The 18219-nt window shown below is 51.9% G+C and overlaps 1 protein-coding gene across 1 annotated transcript in view; it reads right to left on the bottom strand.

Annotated features, from left to right (window-relative positions):
- LOXL2 (lysyl oxidase like 2) overlaps nucleotides 1-18219 on the bottom strand; it is an 85324-nt gene that overhangs the window by 1195 nt on the left and 65910 nt on the right. Inside the window, exons 8-13 of the mRNA XM_063086760.1 lie at nucleotides 17728-17895; nucleotides 14766-14931; nucleotides 10319-10562; nucleotides 5202-5317; nucleotides 3992-4128; nucleotides 306-417 (exon numbers count right to left, since the gene is read on the bottom strand). Coding sequence (XP_062942830.1) covers nucleotides 306-417; nucleotides 3992-4128; nucleotides 5202-5317; nucleotides 10319-10562; nucleotides 14766-14931; nucleotides 17728-17895 — 943 coding nt within the window. The remainder of the gene's footprint in view (nucleotides 1-305; nucleotides 418-3991; nucleotides 4129-5201; nucleotides 5318-10318; nucleotides 10563-14765; nucleotides 14932-17727; nucleotides 17896-18219) is intronic.

Below are 18219 nucleotides of genomic sequence, written 5' to 3'. Positions count from 1 at the left end.
CATTTTTGAAGTCACATGCATAATGAGTTGGTGGCCTCAGCCCCAGGCCTAAATACCTTTGGGATGTGCCCTGGGCTGGCCCAGTTCTGTGCCATCCTCTCCCATGGCAGAGCTGGCTGTGAAAACAGCCTCCATCCAGGCCTGCCTTTCTGTGGCTTCCTTCCTGAGCATGGAAATGTGAGGCTGCTCCAGTCCCCAAATCAGGAAGCTGCCTCTGCTCCTTGGGAAAGTGGGGGCAGCTCTCACCTGTTCCCCAGTGGTGGGCTGAGGGGCCTGAGGAGGGCAGAGGCAGCTTGGGGCCTTACCTATGTGGCAGTTGTACATCCAGATGCGGTGGCCGTCGTAGCGGGTCCTGCACTTCATGATGTTGTTGGAGTAATCAGATTCTGCAACCTCGTAGTTGGGGTTAATGACAACCTGGGGAGAGTCAAGTCAGAGGAAACTGGTGATTCTCTCCTCAGCCATCCTCCACCCCGGGCCTGGGGCTCTGCTGAGACCAGCCCAGCTTCCAGAGCCGGTGACCTCAAGTAAGGAGAGCGTGCAGGCGCTGGGGTCCAAGAGCAGCCCAGGACAGGACTGGCCAGAGGGGAGCCGTGGATCCTGATGGAGTCCTTGGGACAGGACAGAGATGAGCTGGGTAAGGCAGACAAGAGCTGGCCCAGAGGAGTGAGGCTCGTGCACCACTGTCTACTGCAGCATAACACACACAGTCCCCACCACCAAGGGCAGGCCTTCAAACAGGGCTCGCCCTCTCCTGGGTGCTCTGGGAGAGGCAGGAGGTGGGGTCTGAGGAGGCTCCAGGACAAGACACTGAAGAAAAGTGAAGGAGCAGGGTGCGGAGATGGGGCAGGGAGAAGGACCAGGCGGTATGGAAAGCAGGCAGGGGCTGCCCTGGGCACTGGAGACGACGCTGGTCCCAGCTGCGTGATTTGGGATGGACATATCCTTTCCTCTCTCTGGGCCTGGGTACTGCTCTCTAATATGATGGCCTAGGTGATCCAGAAGTCCCTTTCTGCTCTGCCGGTCCAGGGCCTGGCTCTGGGGCTGCTGGTGGAGGCTGGAGCCCACCCTCCATTCAGCCCCTGCTGCCCCTGCCATCCCTCCCATCCCCTTCCTCTGCATTTCCCCAGCTAAGTGGCACTGCCCAAAGCAGCAGGAAAGGAAGGCCTGTCCTGCTGAGAGGGTGTCTGTGAAGGGACAGTGAGGGGAGATTCGTGGCCCAAAGCAGCAGGAATAGGAAGGCCTGTCCTGCTGAGAGGGTGTCTGAGAGGGGACAGAGAGGGGAGATTTGGGGTGAGGAACCCAGGAGAAAGGGGAAAGAGGCAGAAGGTTAAGAGACAAATGCTGTCCCTTGGGGCAGTGGGCGAAGGTGCAGAGGACACAAATGACAGACCCTTCCTAAGGGCCCTGCCACATTTGGAAGGACCACAAACCCCAAGGAGTGCAGGGGGCACCTGCTAATTAAGGAACATTCTAGGGTTGGGGTCCCAGAAGGACCTGGACATGACCCTTTAGCAGGCCAGCTGGGACTGCCCAAAGAAGTGCTGTGGGAAACTGAGGCCAGCCCTGTGTCCTGGCCCCGTGGTAGCCGTTCTGGGGGGGCCTGACTTTTCTTTGGTCTCTTCTCTAGCCAACGCCCTAGCTGTCCCCTTACCCCTGGCCCACTCATGGCACCAGGCAAACAAAACCACACACTGAGGCCTCCAGACGGCAGGCCAGGCAGCTCTGTGCCCAGCCAGGTGTCCCCTCAGGGTGGCCATGAGGGCACTGGGATGCGGCAAGGGGTCCTGGCCTGCTGGGGGTCAAGGGGGGGGCTGGAATACGTGGTCTCCACAATCCCTTCCCACCCTCATCCTCTGCAGTTGTGAATCTCATCAGGATCTGTGGGAAGTGGCTCTAGATTCCCGTATTTCTGTGCATACGGGAAATGATAAACAGGAGCCTAGTGGGCTGCCTGCCCTGCTTTTGAGCCTCTGCACACAGGCTCTCTGCATGGAGTGCGGCTTCCTCTCTGCCGGGTCCTTCCTCCCATCCTTCGCAGCAGGCACTGATGTCTGCAATGAAGTCAAGCACTTGTGTCCAGCGAGCTCCCAGGCCAGGACTTTCCTGCGGCTAAGGCTCCGTGTCTATCCCAAGGGAAGTATTCTTTCCAATTAATCAGAGGTATTGACATGTCCCTGATAAGTCCATTTGCTAATTGTACAGTTTAGAGGTTGAGAACATAGAATACAGAGTTGATGTGACCTGGCTGTAAAACGAGGACAGTAATGATGCTCCTCATTGGAACGTTAAATGAGACAATGCATTCACTGGGCCTAGGCAGTAAATCCTAATTGCTGAATAGACGGTATTGATCAGAATACACGAGACTATACATTCACCTGGCAAAGTGACAGCAAACCTCACATATAAACCGCCAGGGACTGTATACGTGCACATAGTCACGGATATTCATTTTTTTTTTTTTAAATAAAGCGCACTCTGCTCTCTGGTTGGGCCTCTCCAAGTCTGCGGTTCTGGGCTCGTGGGTGGAAAAGTGCTTGGCTGTCTCATTTCCAGCCTCTGAAATTCCCCAGGAAACCTCTCAAAGCCCCTCTGTGGTCACTTCCCTGCAGGTGTTGGTTCTTCAGAGGACTGCCTGTAGGTGGGGACCTGGGCTGGCTGAATGCCCCCTTGGGAAGGCTTTCAAAGCAGAATGACACATTTCATCCACTTTGCCACCCAACAGGGCAAGGTGGCAAATGAGATGGGTGGGGATGTGGGAGAGAGTGAGAGGGTGAAATGAAGCTTTTGTGGGCAGACATGCACCCATGCATCAGGAGAGAGACCCTGCAGGCACAGTGCCCCTCGTCTCCTCCACCAAACGGGCCCTGGCTGGAGCATGCAGCTGTTAGAAGGAAGGTGGGAGGTCAAGTTCCCCTGATTCCTCCCCAGAGCTGGCCTTCTGCCAGGGCAAAGTATGTGGAAGCCCTGGGAAGTCCCTACAAAAGTCACCCAGCCAGGCTGTCCCTAGCATTTGACTTCTACCATCATAGATTCATTTCTTTGCATGGAGTATGGCCCCCTGCTATGGGTCAAAAGTGTCCCCCAAAAGTTCATGTGTTGGAAACTTGATCCCCCTGTAACAGTGTTAGAAACTGTAATAGGTGAGAAATCCTATTATGATATTTGAAAGGTGGGGCCTTTGAGAGGTGATTGGATCATGAAGACTGTGCCCTCGGAGTAACAAATTACCACTGGTGTGGACTGGTGGCTTTATAAGAAGCACATGAGAGAGTGCTTGCCAGTTTTGTCGTCATGCGATACCCTGTGTCGCTGTGGGACCCTGTAGAGAGTTCCCACCCTGAAGAAGGGCATCGCCAGATGCATTCCCTGGACCACGGACTAACCAGCCTCCAAAACTGTAAGAAAGACATTTCATTTCTTTATACATTACCCAGTTTCAGGTGTTTTGTTATAAGCACAGAAATGGACTAGTACATGCCTCTGCAGATACTCTTTTATGAGGCAGGTATTTCTGGGAGCATTAAGTCACAACCGCTTGTGAGTGACTGGCCCTTTATCAGATTGTTTTCAGCCTTGACGTTACCGACCAAAGGGGTGAGGGCCCTGGGAGAAATCGGAGTGGAGGGAAAAGTAGCTCAAAATGAGACAAAATGTGTGGTTGCTCTAGAGTCTGTGGAACAAATTCGTGGCCCAAGGACTGAATCTGGCCTGCAGATGCGTTTTCATTAGCAAGCACCAAGCATTAACTGAACCCAGTGCGAACATCTCAGGTGTTTGGTTCCCACAGGCCCTGCACAGGCCCTACTCTCAGTCCTGCATGCCTCACATACTGAGGTTGCCTGACAGACCGTGACAGCCTCCGGGTGTGGCACCCCGCACCAGCCTGGCCTGCACACCTGTTCTGGCACCAGCTGGAAGGAGGCTGCTGAGGCGGCCTCCCCTCCTCCCATCAGCAGGACCTGGAACCCCTGCCTGCCCACCTCACCTGGAACAGGTAGTCTCCAGGGGGCACATCAGTGATGTCGATCCACTGGCAGTCGATGTCATGGCGGTACACATCCCAGCAGCCCATGGTGATGCCCTGCTCACCGAAGTTGGCACACTCGTAGCTCTTCTGGATGTCTGCAGGCAGGGCCGGAGGGAAGCCCGTCATGGTATGTGCATGGCCTCACTTCCTGCCCCCAACCTCTGCTTCCTCTGGGCTCAGCCTCCCATCCCCACTGTGTGGGCTTCTGGTCTGCTGTCATTTCAATGGGACTCACCATTCAATTCCCTACCCATCCACGTCTCACCCCTCTGTTCAGACCAGGATCAAGATCCTCCTCCTCCACGAAGTCCTCCCTGACCACTGCGGGCCACCCTGGACTTTCTGTGAAATCCTTTCACTGGGGATGAACTGTGTGTGTATCTGGGAAAGCTTTGGTGTTCACTGTTTAGCTTAGTGTGGGGGTCATCTTGTCTCCTCTGGAATGTCAGCATCCTTACACACTGTCTGTACATGGGAGGTGCTCGAAACCCCTTGCTGTGTGATTTCACGGCATGTCAGTGGCAGGCCGCTTTAATGAGTGACGAGTTAAACGCATATTTACTGAGAGGTTGCTGTGTCTGGGCACCACTCTAGGCAGTGGGTATAGTGAGAATGAACATGTCTCTCCTTAAAGAGCCCCGCGTGTCAAGGTGGCAGGTGTGCTGACAGGTGATCACAGTGCAGATGTGGCAACCTACTCACAGTGAGAGTGGAGTGCTGCCCCTGCCTGCCTGGAGGAGGCAGGCAAGAGAGGCAGGGAACCTCAGAGGGGGTTGTTTGAGCTTGGACTGGAAGGCTAAGAACCTGGTGGGGTAGGGACACTAGACGTCAGGACACACAGGGAAAAAGGTTTGTGGCAGCCAGAGCAGGAGGGGCGCCTGCATCAGGCCCAAGGGTGGACCTTACCCAGGAGGCCGTGTGGACCTACCATCAGCAAAACTCAGGCTGACCTGTCTTTACAGTCAGGTCTTGCCCACACCCCCCAGCTCCAAGCTATAGCCATGGAAGCCCTAGAGAGCTGGGCAAATGAAGGCCCCACATGGAGAGTCAGCAGTGGCCAGGGAACAGGGAGTCCGGCATCTGGCTGGGGCTCCAGCTGGGTGGACACAGGGGTGGGAGCACCTAAGTCCCTATGAGTCTCCTACCACCCCTCCCCCCACAAAGATACCTCCTTCACATTCTGTGTCCTCCAAGCAGAAGCTGGCTTTGTGGCCCTCGGCCACCTTGGTGCCATTGAGGTTCAGCAGGTCGTAGTGGGTGAATACTTCCATGCTGTGGTAGTGCCTGGAGCAAGAGAAGGGCGTGCAAGCTCAGCTTTTGAGCAACTGCTGTCTGCAGGCAGCTGCCTGGCTGGCGATTTGCCTCCAGGAGCACCTCCAATGGTGTGGTCTAAAGGCATGGTCAGATGGGAGAGCAGTGGGTAATGGGGCACAGGAGAGGCGGGATGAGAGTCGGTAACCACGGTGCTTCAGGGGAGGCCTTGGTGCTCTGGAGGTGGGCCACCCACTTCCCTCACCAAGCCCCAGCCCTCCCGTCAGCTACGAGGGAGTTACGATGTGCGTGATGCACGGGTGCCACCTGGCATCCGTGAGCTCGGTTCTTTAAGCTGTGGTTTTTAATAAGCTGGGGCCCTCCTGAGTGCTCCCTTGCCTCTCAGCCCATTCTTGTTTGGTGCACTTTCTGCAGACCAATAAAAAGAAATCGCATTTTGATGTCTTTTGAAAACTTTTTAAAGTGGAAATATGGGAGGGAGGGAAATAGAACAAAAGGGGAGGGCGGAGACAGAAAAGAATGGGCACTAAGAAGTAGGGTGTGTGTCCTGCATGGGACACGCACCGCACGGAACACGCACCGCACGCACCCAGTGGCGTGCACGCGCTTCAGACTGGGAGGGGCAGGGCCTCGGCCTGCAGCTCCACCTCCAGAGCTGGAGCCGGGAGGTGGGCAGCTGCGTCTGTGCTCCTTGCATGTCAAGCTAGGAGGGGATGGAAGCCAGCTGTGGTGGCCCTGGGAAGAAGTGAGTCATCTCAGGGAGAGACCCAGCAGCTGGCAAGGTGCACCCCAGGGGTTCTGGAAGGGGGAGGGCTGTGCACCAGGCTGCAGCGCTGTTGGAGGACTGTTTACATGACAATGTTCCTGCTCTTCACTTGAAGGAATGCAGAGCAGATGCAGAGTCTTGGAAAGCCATGCGTTTTGTTGAAGACACACAAGGGGAGACGGGGCCACCTCCTTTTGCTGTGGTGGGGACTTCCGGATGCACTGGCTTCCCAGGCCCAGGCTGGAGGAATCAGGCTGTCCTGAGCCCCATCGCAACCTGCAGCATGTGTGTCGCAAGCCTCTGCAATGATTCCAACATGCCTGTGTCCATCAATGCAGGACATTTGGAAAACTGAAGGGCAGGATAGTAAGGGTGGGGGAGCAGAGTCATGTGCTGTGTTTCTGCATGACCTGGGTTCCCTTGTCAGTACAGAGGGGACGATAACTTCACCCACTTTCAGGGCGACTGGAAGGACTGAATTAGATAAATGACAAAATACCTAACGGGAGTCTTGTAACAGAAGCATAGTAGGTATCTGTCAGCTCTCCCATTGTTACTACTACTACCAGCAGGAACAGCGGTACTGTAGTGTTTTTACACCGCCGCTACTGTCACTGCTACTACTCCCAGGCCGACAGTGGCTGCTCACCTCCTGAGCCTCGTGCAGGTGGCCCGGGCCCCCCGCTGTGGAGGACAGAGGGGAATGAAAAGGATAGGTTCTCTGAGAGGAAATTACAGACCTTCCTCCTGTGTTTGCTTGTGCTAAAAATAATGTCCGAAGTTGCTAACTCGGGCTTCCCCCAGGCCACTCATGTTTCTGGGTACGATGATGCTGAGCCAGGGGCCCACAGTGACGGTTCACAAGGCAGCATTCTGTGGCAGCTGAAGGGATGAATTTGAAAGAGTCTATTTTGGCTTCTGGAAGGAGCAAGATGAGACATGAGGTCTGACTCACTGCCTAAAAAATGTCTGCCTCGTCAGAGAGGGGCTTATGTTACCATGTTTACCGGGCCGGACCGACCGGAGAGAAGGAGGTTTATGTTCCGTTGTCTAAACAGGATTCAGACGGTGTCCACAGACAGACTTTTGGGAGGCCCACCTCGTCCCGCGGCTCTGCTGCCTGCAGACTTGATTTAAGAGTCTTCCCTGGCTTCAGTTTTTCCCCCACAAACATGGGGAGGCGAGCGGCTGGTTTCACAGCCCCCCCACTTCCCCTGGCTTCTGTCCTGGAACATCTGCTTTACCTCTCGGGTGTATGCGGGCACACCCCCCCAGGGCCACATCTCCCTCCTGGCTGGCCGGATGTAGAGCCCCGTGCCCCCCCCCCCAGGATATACAGAACGGGGACATTGGGAAGGTGGGAGGGTGAGTCCTGGTGATGAAAGTATACTTCCTCTTTCCAGGAAGTCTAGGAGGGGGCTGATCCCTGGGATCAAGACAGGAAAATGTGGACTTAGAAAGAAATTCCAGAACGCTGCCAGGAGAGAGCATAGCCTGCCACTTCATGGAGGTCATTGTATTCTGGACAAAAGAAAGGACCCAGAGCTCAGCGTCCTAAGACACAGCGCTTGTTGAGGAGTTGGATGGATACATGGATAACAAAAAAAGCTAGCAGAGAGAAAGGCATGAGGTTTGGGCACGTTCTTTCCTGTTCTTGGTGGTTAATGACCCCAATAAAACTCTCACCCAGAGAGTCAGTGCACCTGGTAGAGGAGAGCGCTGTGACCTGACGTGACTGTTGAGCAGGTGCGGCCCACTCCCCAGGGCACAAGAGGCAGGACAGGGACCACCTCAAGATCAGCAGCCCGGGTCACAGTGCATATGAGAGAGAGCAGCTCTGAGAGTGTTTTCCTCTGCATCTGGGGGAAGAGGACACTTCCAAGGGACCAGTCTTTGCGTTTCAGCCTAGGGTTTTCAAAGAACATAGCTCTGTTCCTCATTGTGTCATCAATTAAATTGGGAATGGCATTTTTTCACACTAATTTGAGCCAGGATTCTCAAGCTTGGCTCCACGAATGGTGTTCAGAGTGTTTGTAAATAGGCTGAAATAGAATGCTAATTCTTCCAGAAACAATTTTTTTGAGCAGAGGAATGGCTGGCTTTCATCAGCCTCCCAAAGGAACCCAACAGAGGCTTAGGGCCAAGAACCTTATGGAAAAGTCCTCTTATAGAGCCTAGAGAAGTCACCTGGAGCTCTGGGGTCTGGGGAGACCCCTCTTATGGTCCCAGGGATCTTATGATCATAGTTTTTCAGTTATGGACATGTGCTTAGCCAGCAAGTTCTTCCCTACCCTTCCCCTCCCAAACCATTGACTGGAACATCTGTATGCAAAGAAATAAAACAGACCACAGGAAAAGCTGGGGGAGTCAGAGTCCTCGGGGCTCCAGATCAGAAGAACACTTCCCTGACATCACCATGTGACTATTCTTAGAGGAGAGACCGATTCCCTGGAGAGTAAGTATATAGCAGAGACTCCCACCATGTAATCTCTGGGTGGGCCGCCATATGTATGGCTGGGGTGCAATTACCTTCCGCTTATAGACATATAAGCAGTGCCAGCTCCTGCTGGCCAGGGCTTCCACCCACATGCTCTCTAACAAAAATCAAGCACCAATATTGTCATGACATTGACTCCGCTCTTTGACACACACCTTGAAGAAGACTGACATGTGTCTATATAAAGACCGAAATTCTTTGGCTAATTAGGACTTTCACAACATTCAGATCATCATTTAAAGGAAAATCAGCACCCGCAATTCAATTATAGTCGTTTCTTTTGAAATGGGTTGAACAACTCTATGCCAAAACTGATTTGAATATGTCTGGGCCATAAGTTGTGACATGAAAAAGAAGCCAAAGATAGATTTCTGATGATTCACCAGAGGAATGGAAAGAAGGCACGCTTTGGGTCAGACAGGCCCGAGTTGGGATCCCTGCTCTGCCACTTCCTGTGTTATCTTGGGCAGTTTACATGACCCCGAGCCTCCATTTCCTCTGCTATGAGAACGAGCATTCAATAAATTTTAGTTCTTCTGCCTCTCACGGTGACTGCCACATCACAGGGCTGGAAGGAAGCCTAAAGGTCATCTAGACCAGGGCCTCTCAGACTGTGATTTGCACAATCACCTAGTTATCCTATTAAAATGCAGATTTCGATTCCTAGGTCTGCAATGGGCCCAGGGATTTAGCATTCCTCAGGCTCTCCAGTGATGGCAGATACTGCTGGTCCAAGGACCTCAGTTTGAGAAGCAGGGATCTAGTGCAGATGCTTCATCTTACAGATGGGATATCTGGTCACAGAGAAGGGCAATCACTAGGCCAAGGTCTGTCTGTAGACCCCTGGGGATGGGGGGTACTGTCATGCTGCATGGCAGGAGCCTATCTCCCTTTTCAGTCCTGTGCTTGCTTCTGTTCCCTCCACCTGCCCAGCTCCAGTCTTAGAAGGAAAATGTGAACAAGCAGGCACAGCAAGATCTGGATTAGATTAAGAGTCAAGGCCAAAAAAAAAAAAAAAAAGAAAGAAAGAAAGAAAGAAAGAAGAAAAAACGAATAAACAAAGAAATAAAAAGAAAGAAGGAAAGATAGGAATGAATGGGGTGACTTCTATTGGCTCCAGCAAGGACTGGCTGTTGGATTTCACTCTATTCTGTTCTTGCTGGAGATTTATAGTACTGGGATCAGATCCATAGACTGACAGAGATGGAAGGAACACTAGAGGTCCCAGGCGATGTGGCCCAGCTGGCCCAATACCATGCAGCTGGTTGGAGGCACAACTGGGTTTAGAGAGCAAGTCTCAGGACTCCCGGACCTAGAACAGTTGTCTCCACACCCACTGTCTTCCTAGACACATTAAAAATGTATACTGGTATGTAAAACACATTTCTAAATGAACTCAGAGTTCGACAATTGCAAAAGCCCTGCAGAGCACAAACTTGCTGTGGACGCACTTGAAAACCATTGGCTGAAGGTCAGTGAAGGAGGCATTGGGGCTCCGAACCAAGTTTGTTTCCTAAAGTTAGAAGCGTTGGGGGAGGGGTAGTGGGCCAGGGGAGCTGGGAGTGGAGAATGTGACTGGGGAAGGCCAGTCGGACAGACCCGGCCCCTCCAACTTAGGAAGACCCTTCCCCTGGACCATGCAGCCCCTTGGCTCTCTGTAGGCGGCCCTGGAAATTCCGAATCCCCCATTGGAGTACTGCAGGACATGGGGGGGGGGGGGGCAGCTCGCCGGTGAGGGAGGGAGGCCTACCTGTGGCAGTCATGCCAGATCCACGCATGGCGGCCGTTCTTGGGCCGGAAGTCAGACTGGCCGTTGTTGTGGATCTGGGAGGAGAAGCGCAGAAGCCGGCGGTAGCCCGTGGTGGGGTTGGTCTGGGCGGCCGACGCCGAGAGGCAGTTCTCCTCCATGGCGCACTGGAGCATGAACATGGGCCGGTCCTCCAGGTACGTGGTCTGCTGCACAATGTCCGCACTGAGGACAAGGTCGGGGGCAGCTGGGGAGGACAGACATGGTGTTCAACAAGCCGAGAGACCCCCTCTCCCAGGCTTTTCCTTCTGATTCCTAAGCTGGGACAAACCCCTGCCGCTGCCTACCACCCCTTTCTAGAACTGGTTCAAGGGCTCCCCAAGGTTACCTTCCTTGCTTAACACAACCCCAAATCACCCTTTCCCTCTCTGAGAAGCATCTCTGACACTTCAGTTATTGGTGCAGATGGACAAAGTGTTGACAAGTGTTGAATCTGGGTGACAGGTACACAAGGGTCTATTATATCACTTTCGCCAGTTTCAAGGGCTCCAAATTTTCCAAAATAAAAAGCCAGAACAGTAATGATGTGATTGTGCTACCCAGAGAGAGAGAGAGAGAACATTGCTAACATCTTGGTCTGATTCTTCTGGGAATGATATATTTTCCAACATGTATGATATTGTATGTAGATTTATGGTCTGTTAATACTATTCCCCTATTTCCACATTGATATGTATCCATTGCAGCATTCATTTCATGGCTACATAACATTTAACTCATAATCCTATCTATTCCATATTTTTAGATACATCAGTTGTTTGGAATTTTTCCCAGTTGAAGATAAAGCTGTGATGAACATCCTGCAGTAAATCTATGTATATAACTATTTTTTTTCTTTAGAATATATTTGTGTAACTGAAATTCTAGGAGAAAGCGTTGCTCATTTTTAAGGCTCTGATACATAATTGACAAATTGCCTTCTGAACGGGTTCCTCCAGTTTTCACCTGCACACGATGTTGCTCTAGGTACGAGTTTTCCCCAAGTGCCTGTCTTTTTTAAAAAAAATTTAATTTACTCAGTGCATTACACATTGCAGGTGTTAAAAGAATGGCTAATGGCTACAATTTATGTTTACTAAACAATTGTATTAGGCTTAGTGACTTTACAGAAGGATTAACTGTAAGTTTTCCTTTAAAAGTGAGCTTCCATTGAGCATTTCTAGTATACTTCAATTCACAGAAAAGTAGTGTATGAATTATTTACAAGCTCCTGCTGTCTTCTATTTTGGCAAGTTGCTTGTAAATTTCCCAAGTGAGTGTAGTCTGTGAGCTTTGCTCCCTTCAAGTTCACCAGTGCCTGGAGCAGGCTGTCACCTGCCCCTCCCCTGCACGTGCAGCCCAGCAGGTCCTCAGTAGACGGTGGGAGCTCACTGGCACCCTCTAGAGGGTAGATCCACCCACTAGAACTGGGCATGGACCAGAAATGAGGCATACAGATGGGACATGGGGGAGGGGATGAAAACGTAAATCAGGAGGTTCTCGTTTGCTGCAAATATTTCCTCTTAAAGGGCATGCCAGGATGTGGCACTGCTCAGCACTGAGTGTTCTGGGCACACTTTCTGAGTGTTTTGTGAGTCTCTTCGTAGTTGGCAGCACCAGATGGACAGCCCCTCTGCTTGCCTCTGAGCTGAGCACAGGGCTCTCCAGTCAGGCCCTCCTCTTTCTGAGGGGAGGCCAGCCCTCCCTCCAGCTCAGGAGGAGCAGAGCTGTTAAGGTGACATGGTCTGTGATTGGGGAATGGACCTCCCTAACATGCATCAGCCATCGGCAACTCCTCTGAGGCTTTTTTTTTTTTTTTTTTTTTAACCCACCCACCCTTCTCTCTAGTGGAGCATTCTCTGTAGGGAACACTCTGCTGGAGTCTGTGGCCAGAACTGAACAAGGAAGGCATGAAGCCACCTTCCATTCTGGCAGAGAGACAGACAGAAGCCCATAGTCATTCCTTAATGATGGTTGTGATAAGAACTTGCAGGAGAAATATGGGGTACAATGGAAATTTTTTTTTTCTTTTTAAAGATGACCTGTAAGGGGATCTTAACCCTTGGCTTTGTGTTGTCAGCACCACGCTCAGCCAGTGAGCTAACCAGCCATCCCTACATAGGATCCGAACCTGTGGCCTTGGTGTTATCAGCACTGCACTCTCTTGAGTGAGCCACGGGCCGGCCATGGGTATGATGGAATTTTAACAGACGGACCCTGTCGGGTGGGGGATCAGGAAAGATTTCTTTGGGGGAAGAAGTTACATTCTAGTTGTTCACTGGAGGATGAACAGGGATTTGAGGAAATAACTCTAAGGCTGAGGGTAGGTTGGGTGCTTCAGACAAAACCAGTGGACGTGCCAGGACACTGAGGTGTGAAGGACAATCCAGGCCAGCATGGCCAAGACACTGAGGAAGAGAGGGGGTGCCTGGCAGGAGGCTGCACAACATGAGCCCTGCACAATTCCCTTGGTTCACTTAAGTGTGGTGGGAACCGTGGACGGGACTGGAAGTGGAGGGAGGTGTGAGTGGAAGATGTGAGTGGGAGGCCTGCAGGGGCACGTGTCACTGTGGGGACCCCAGTGAGACCTTCGTGATGATACAGTATGGAAGGTGGTCATCTGGACACAGGCAGTGGGATGGAAAGACCCTGAAGGAGTCGAGAAGATATGGAAAGGTAAAAACCATGATGGACTGGTTATGGGGGTGGTGAGAAAGAAATTTCAAGGAAGACGTACACATTCAGGCATGTGCCATTGGCTGGATGTGAAAAAGTGATTATAAAGGGTAACCTGGAGAATTGCTTTACTTCCCTAACTCCTCTAAGATGCATTTAACCAGTCCTGCCCACAGCTATCTATGCTCCTGGCCCACATGGCTACTGCCCTGCTGCAGACACATTCTGAGTGATGCCTTCAGCCTGAGCTGAGGGGCACTCTGAGCAGCAGCTGCATAAAATTCACTTCTGCCATGAGTAGGTTGAGGGCATTGTTCAACTCTCAGTCCTCATAAAGGGAAGTTCCCTCTGATCTCAGTATCCAGAATGGTGTGCTTCTTTGACTCACGGGTTTGTTTCCATCTCATGGGTACTGTAAATCATATTAATGGCCAGTTTTCCCTTTTTCCTCTGGCTGCTAGGAAGCTCACTGTGAAATTAATGATCTACTATAGTAGATGTATAAAACTACGTAAATAAATGTTTTAAATTAACCTCTCTTCTGGCTCCATTTGAAGCCACTACCTCTTTGCCAGTATCGACCTTTCTTTCATCTGTTTTTATCTTATGCTATCTTGAATTTTATTTAGATTTCTATTATCTTAATTCCCTTTTGGAGAAGAAGAGATATTGCAACTACAAACGAACTGATAAATAAAAAAAAGGCCCCTGGGGGGCTGGTAAGGGCGATTCTGGTCTCTCCTCTCAGACAGGATGTAATCACTTGTCATCTGCCCAGAGGAGCTCGTGCTAGGAATTGAGGATCCTGCTTTACGAGGGCTAGAAAATGCTGAGTGAGTCTAAATGGGGCTGTGGGAGAATGCGACTGATAGAGCTCAGGTTTAATCTTCTCAGTCACTCTCTGGGATGGTGACATGACAACCCATCCTGTTTATTAAGCACTTTCAACTGTCACATTCAATTTTCAGTTTCTAGGAAAAACAACAAGTGCAGATCACAGCAGTTAACTAACTTTGCCAAGATCAGCTAACGAGGCAGGGTCTGGTCTCAAGTTCTCTGGCCAGTTCCTGGGTCCCCTGACGGATCTAGCTAAGTGTGAGTTTATAAGGCTGGGGTCAGGAGGTGGGGTTTGGGCTCAGGAGGACACCACGAGCACAAGGCCAAGGGGTCGGTCCTCTCTCTTTTAGCATGGAAGGGAGCCCTCATAAACTGGGTCATTCTGAATCCTGGCTGCTGTTCCCCTTCTCTATGTCCCATCTTTCTAGGACTCCCAGGAGTCACCAGGCAGCTAAGTTATCTCCAGGGTCTGAAAACAGGGACAGATCCCCAGAGCAGGTGGAAGGGAAGGACGCAGCATGCACTGAGCATACATGCCTGCTTTGTCTGCTTTAGGGACCTCCGAGGTGTTAGGAGCCCTCAGTCACAACACTTGCCTGAGGTCGCCAAAATAGTCCACAGTGGCCCTGCGACTTGAACCCAAGTCTACCAGCCTCCCGAGTCCTTCTCTACTGCCCTCCTCTCCGCTACGTCAACAGGCAAGTTTCTGTGGTTGGGGGCTGGGGGCGTCCCTCTTGGTCCCGATGCTTCTCACTTAAGAATTTCATTCTGCCTTCCCCCATTGCTTGACTCATAGCAGATGCCCCAGAGCCTTGCAAGGAATAACTGGAGAGAATTCGGTCCCTTCCTGGAGCCTGGCAGGGTGCGGAGGCAGGGATGTGACCCCAGGAACTCTCACTTTCTGAGCAGGCGACTCCGGCCCCATACTGCACCCCGCCTTGGGGGCAGGCCACGTCCTCCCCGTCGTGGCGGCAGTGCGCCAGGGACAGCTCCGTGCCTGAGCACTTGACTCCACTCATGACCACTTTGTTAGCGTTGATGTCTCCGTGCCAGTACCAGGTCTCCTGGATGAATCAACAAAGGGAACAGCCAGTGCGTCACCTTGAAGTGTCACTTTCTTACATTCTATCAACTTGCAGCTTCACAAAAATCCCAGGGTTTTATGATCCCACTTTTCAGATGGAGACAGCACGACCACAAAGAGTCACTTACCCAAGCCATGCAGTTAATTGGTGGCAGAGTGAATGGGAATCCAGGTCTCCTGACCCCAGTATTTGGATTCTGTCACTCTGCCCCTTGGGAAGGTAGAACTAAGGTGTGGTCGGCCAGTGGTGCAATGTTGCATGTCAGGAATGGCAGATGCCTGCAACTCATGATGCCCACTCCCTAATGCAGGCCAGCGCAGACATCACTAATCAATCATAGCTCCCTCTCCTCTAAGCCTGAATGTCCTTCTTGACACAGTGCTCCAGGAAGTCAGTTGGTTGGAATCGGCAGGAGAGAAGAAATCTATCTGCATATGTCAATAGTTAGGTATTGAAGCCTAACGTCTGGATTTATTCTGGGGAAGACAATTAATAGAGTGTTCTGCACGGAGGCTGAGGAGAGCGCAGACTTACAATCCTGAGATTTATGGGTCCCTTTTGATTGGTAGGGCTTCAAAACACTGTTAGGATAGACTCTCACACTTCAGAGAAGTTTCTAGCAGATGAAAATGAGGAACAGAGGGGGACCGTCAGGTACAGAGCTGGGATGAAAATACAGATGCTGTGTTCCTGGACAGCGGCCTCTTGGGTTTGAAGTCTGAGGCAGGATTAGGGTTCAGGGAAGTCTTCCTGGGATCCTCAGAGAGAGATCATCAGAACAAGAAGGGCCTTGTAAGTATCTCATCCAAACCCTCTTGTGATATTTAATTTTATGTGTCAACTCCGCTGGGCCACAGTACCCAGATATTTGGTTAAACACTATTCTAGATGTTTGGGTGGAGCACTTTTATTTTTTATTTATTTATTTATTATTATTATTTTTTTAAAGATGACTGGTAAGGGGCTCTTAACCCTTGGCTTGGTGTTGTCAGCACTACACTCAGCCAGTGAGTGAACCGGCCATCCCTATATAGGATCCGAACCCATGGCCTTGGTGCTAGCACCACACTCTCCTGAGTGAGCCACGGGCCAGCCCTTGGGTGGAGCAGTTTTAGATGAGATTAACACTTAAATCTCATGACCCTCCATAATGTGGGTGGGCCTCATCCAATCAGTTGAAGGCTTTAAGAGATGAAAGACTGACATCTCAGGAAGAGCAAGGAATTCTGCCTGCAGACTAGCTTCAGACTTCGGCTGCCTGGGTCTCCAGCCTGCTGGTCTACCCTTCCAATTTCAGACTTGCAGATTTCAGCCCTACAATCATGTGAGCTGATTCCTTAAAATCTCTCTCTTTCTTTCATTCATACATATATATAAATGTGTATATATATGCATTCATACATCCTATTGGTTCTGTTTCTCTGAAGAACCTGAGCAATACCCCTCTCATCCTCCAAATGAGAAAACTGAGAAGGGATGCAGCTTGTGGTCATTGGAGGATTTGGGGCTGACATGAGGCCTGGGCCCATTTCATGACCCTGGCTGAGGCCGAGGTGTCTTAGGAATGAGCTGACAGGGAACAAAAACATCTAGACTATGACTTTATCGAAATTTGGTTCTGTTTTTCCACTCTCTTTGGAGAATTAGAGAGGGCCATGGCTTGTCATAAACAGTGTTAGCAGAAACTGGAAGCCGAGCTCCTGGAGGGCATTGGCCGTGGCTTCAGTGTCCTGGCTCTTCTGTACACTGGAATGAGGATCCCCAGGGCAGGGCTCTGGGCAGCCTCTGCTCAGCACTCAGCACCTCCCCTCAAACTGACCCAGGCCCCGCCAGCCCCTGGGAGACAGACAGGCTCAGCAAGGACACTGTTTTCTTCTCTCCCTAACAACCCCCTTTCTTAGGGTCCAATAAAGGCCACTTGGGAACAAGAGTTGGAGACAGGGTTAACAGAGCAAGATGGGGGTCTCAAAGCACTTTGCTGTTCTGTAAGATGCTTAATGAAAATCTTTGGAGTCAGGATATTGAAGATGAGATTATTCATTCCACGTCATTGGGAGGACAGCTGAGGTGTGGCAGGGTGGCAGCTTTGCCCCAGTCCATCATGCAGCTGGCTGGTGGGAGTGCAGTCAGGAATAGACCCTGAGCCTCCTACTCCTGGGCTGCCTTGTGATAGGAACGGGCGGGAACGAGGACGAGAGCTTAGTGGCTCTCACCTGTGTCACTCTCTCATTGGGGAAGGGGCCGATGCACCTGCTGTGACAGGGGCTCTGGCCATGGCTTGGAGATTTACTAGCTTATCAATGGGAGAATGCATGAGGCACGGACACCAGCTAGGAAACATGTCCTGACAAGAGGGGACTTCCAAGGGGGCGAGCTGAGGTGTTTGGGGTGTTGGGCTTTGAACTGGGTGGTCACCATTGCCCTGAAGGACTGATCTGCTTCACTCTGCAAAAGGCACATCAGGGAACCCAGGCTCAACCCTCAGCCCAGGGTACAGTGTGCACAACTGGAGTGAACTCTCGAAAATGGCATCCAGCGCCTCATTCTGCAGCCAGGAAACAGAGGCCAGAGGTGGAGAGTGAACCACCCAAAGACTCAGGGTGGCAAGAGGCAGAGCTGTGTCTAGAATGAGATCCCCTGCCTCCAAGTCCAGGGCACTTTGCTCTGTGCTTCCCGCATGGCAGGGGAAGGTCCTTGGAAGAGGGCCTGACAGAAGATGGGAGGGGTCAGACTGCCTGGAGAGCAGGTGCCGGGGCTGAAGCCAGGGCATCTCACCTGGAAGGCATTGCTGGCGAATCCCAGGCCCAGCTGCCGGCAGACCACCATGGCCTCCACGATGCCCCAGTTCTCGCCGCACACCGTCCCCCACACAAGGGACCCATTTCTCTCCACCAGCACCTCCACGCGGCCCTCGTAGGGATTGCGGCCTCCGTTCAAGCGCAGCTGTGGACACAAAGGCAGGCATGGTCACCATGAGGGACGCAGGGGAGCTTCCTCACACTATTGCCATCAGCCCCAATTTCCCTGAGCCCAGAGCCAGGCGGTCCTGCCCGGGACACACTCAGACTCAGCAGCATTCTTGAGAGCCTCCTGGGTGGAGCCACTGTGCCCAGCACGGTCTTACGATGAGGTCCCCACCACAGGCATCCTGGGGCCCTGGAGGCCCAAGTAGTTGGGGAGGCCCACTCTACTGTCCCCACTGCCCCCATTGTCCCCCACTGCCCCCTACTAAGCACCACAGCAGAGTCTGACTCTGCTGCTGCTGCT

Source organism: Cynocephalus volans, chromosome 2 (assembly GCF_027409185.1).
Source record: "Cynocephalus volans isolate mCynVol1 chromosome 2, mCynVol1.pri, whole genome shotgun sequence".
Classification (NCBI taxonomy): domain Eukaryota; kingdom Metazoa; phylum Chordata; class Mammalia; order Dermoptera; family Cynocephalidae; genus Cynocephalus; species Cynocephalus volans.
This window is presented reverse-complemented; position numbering and strand designations above follow the sequence as displayed.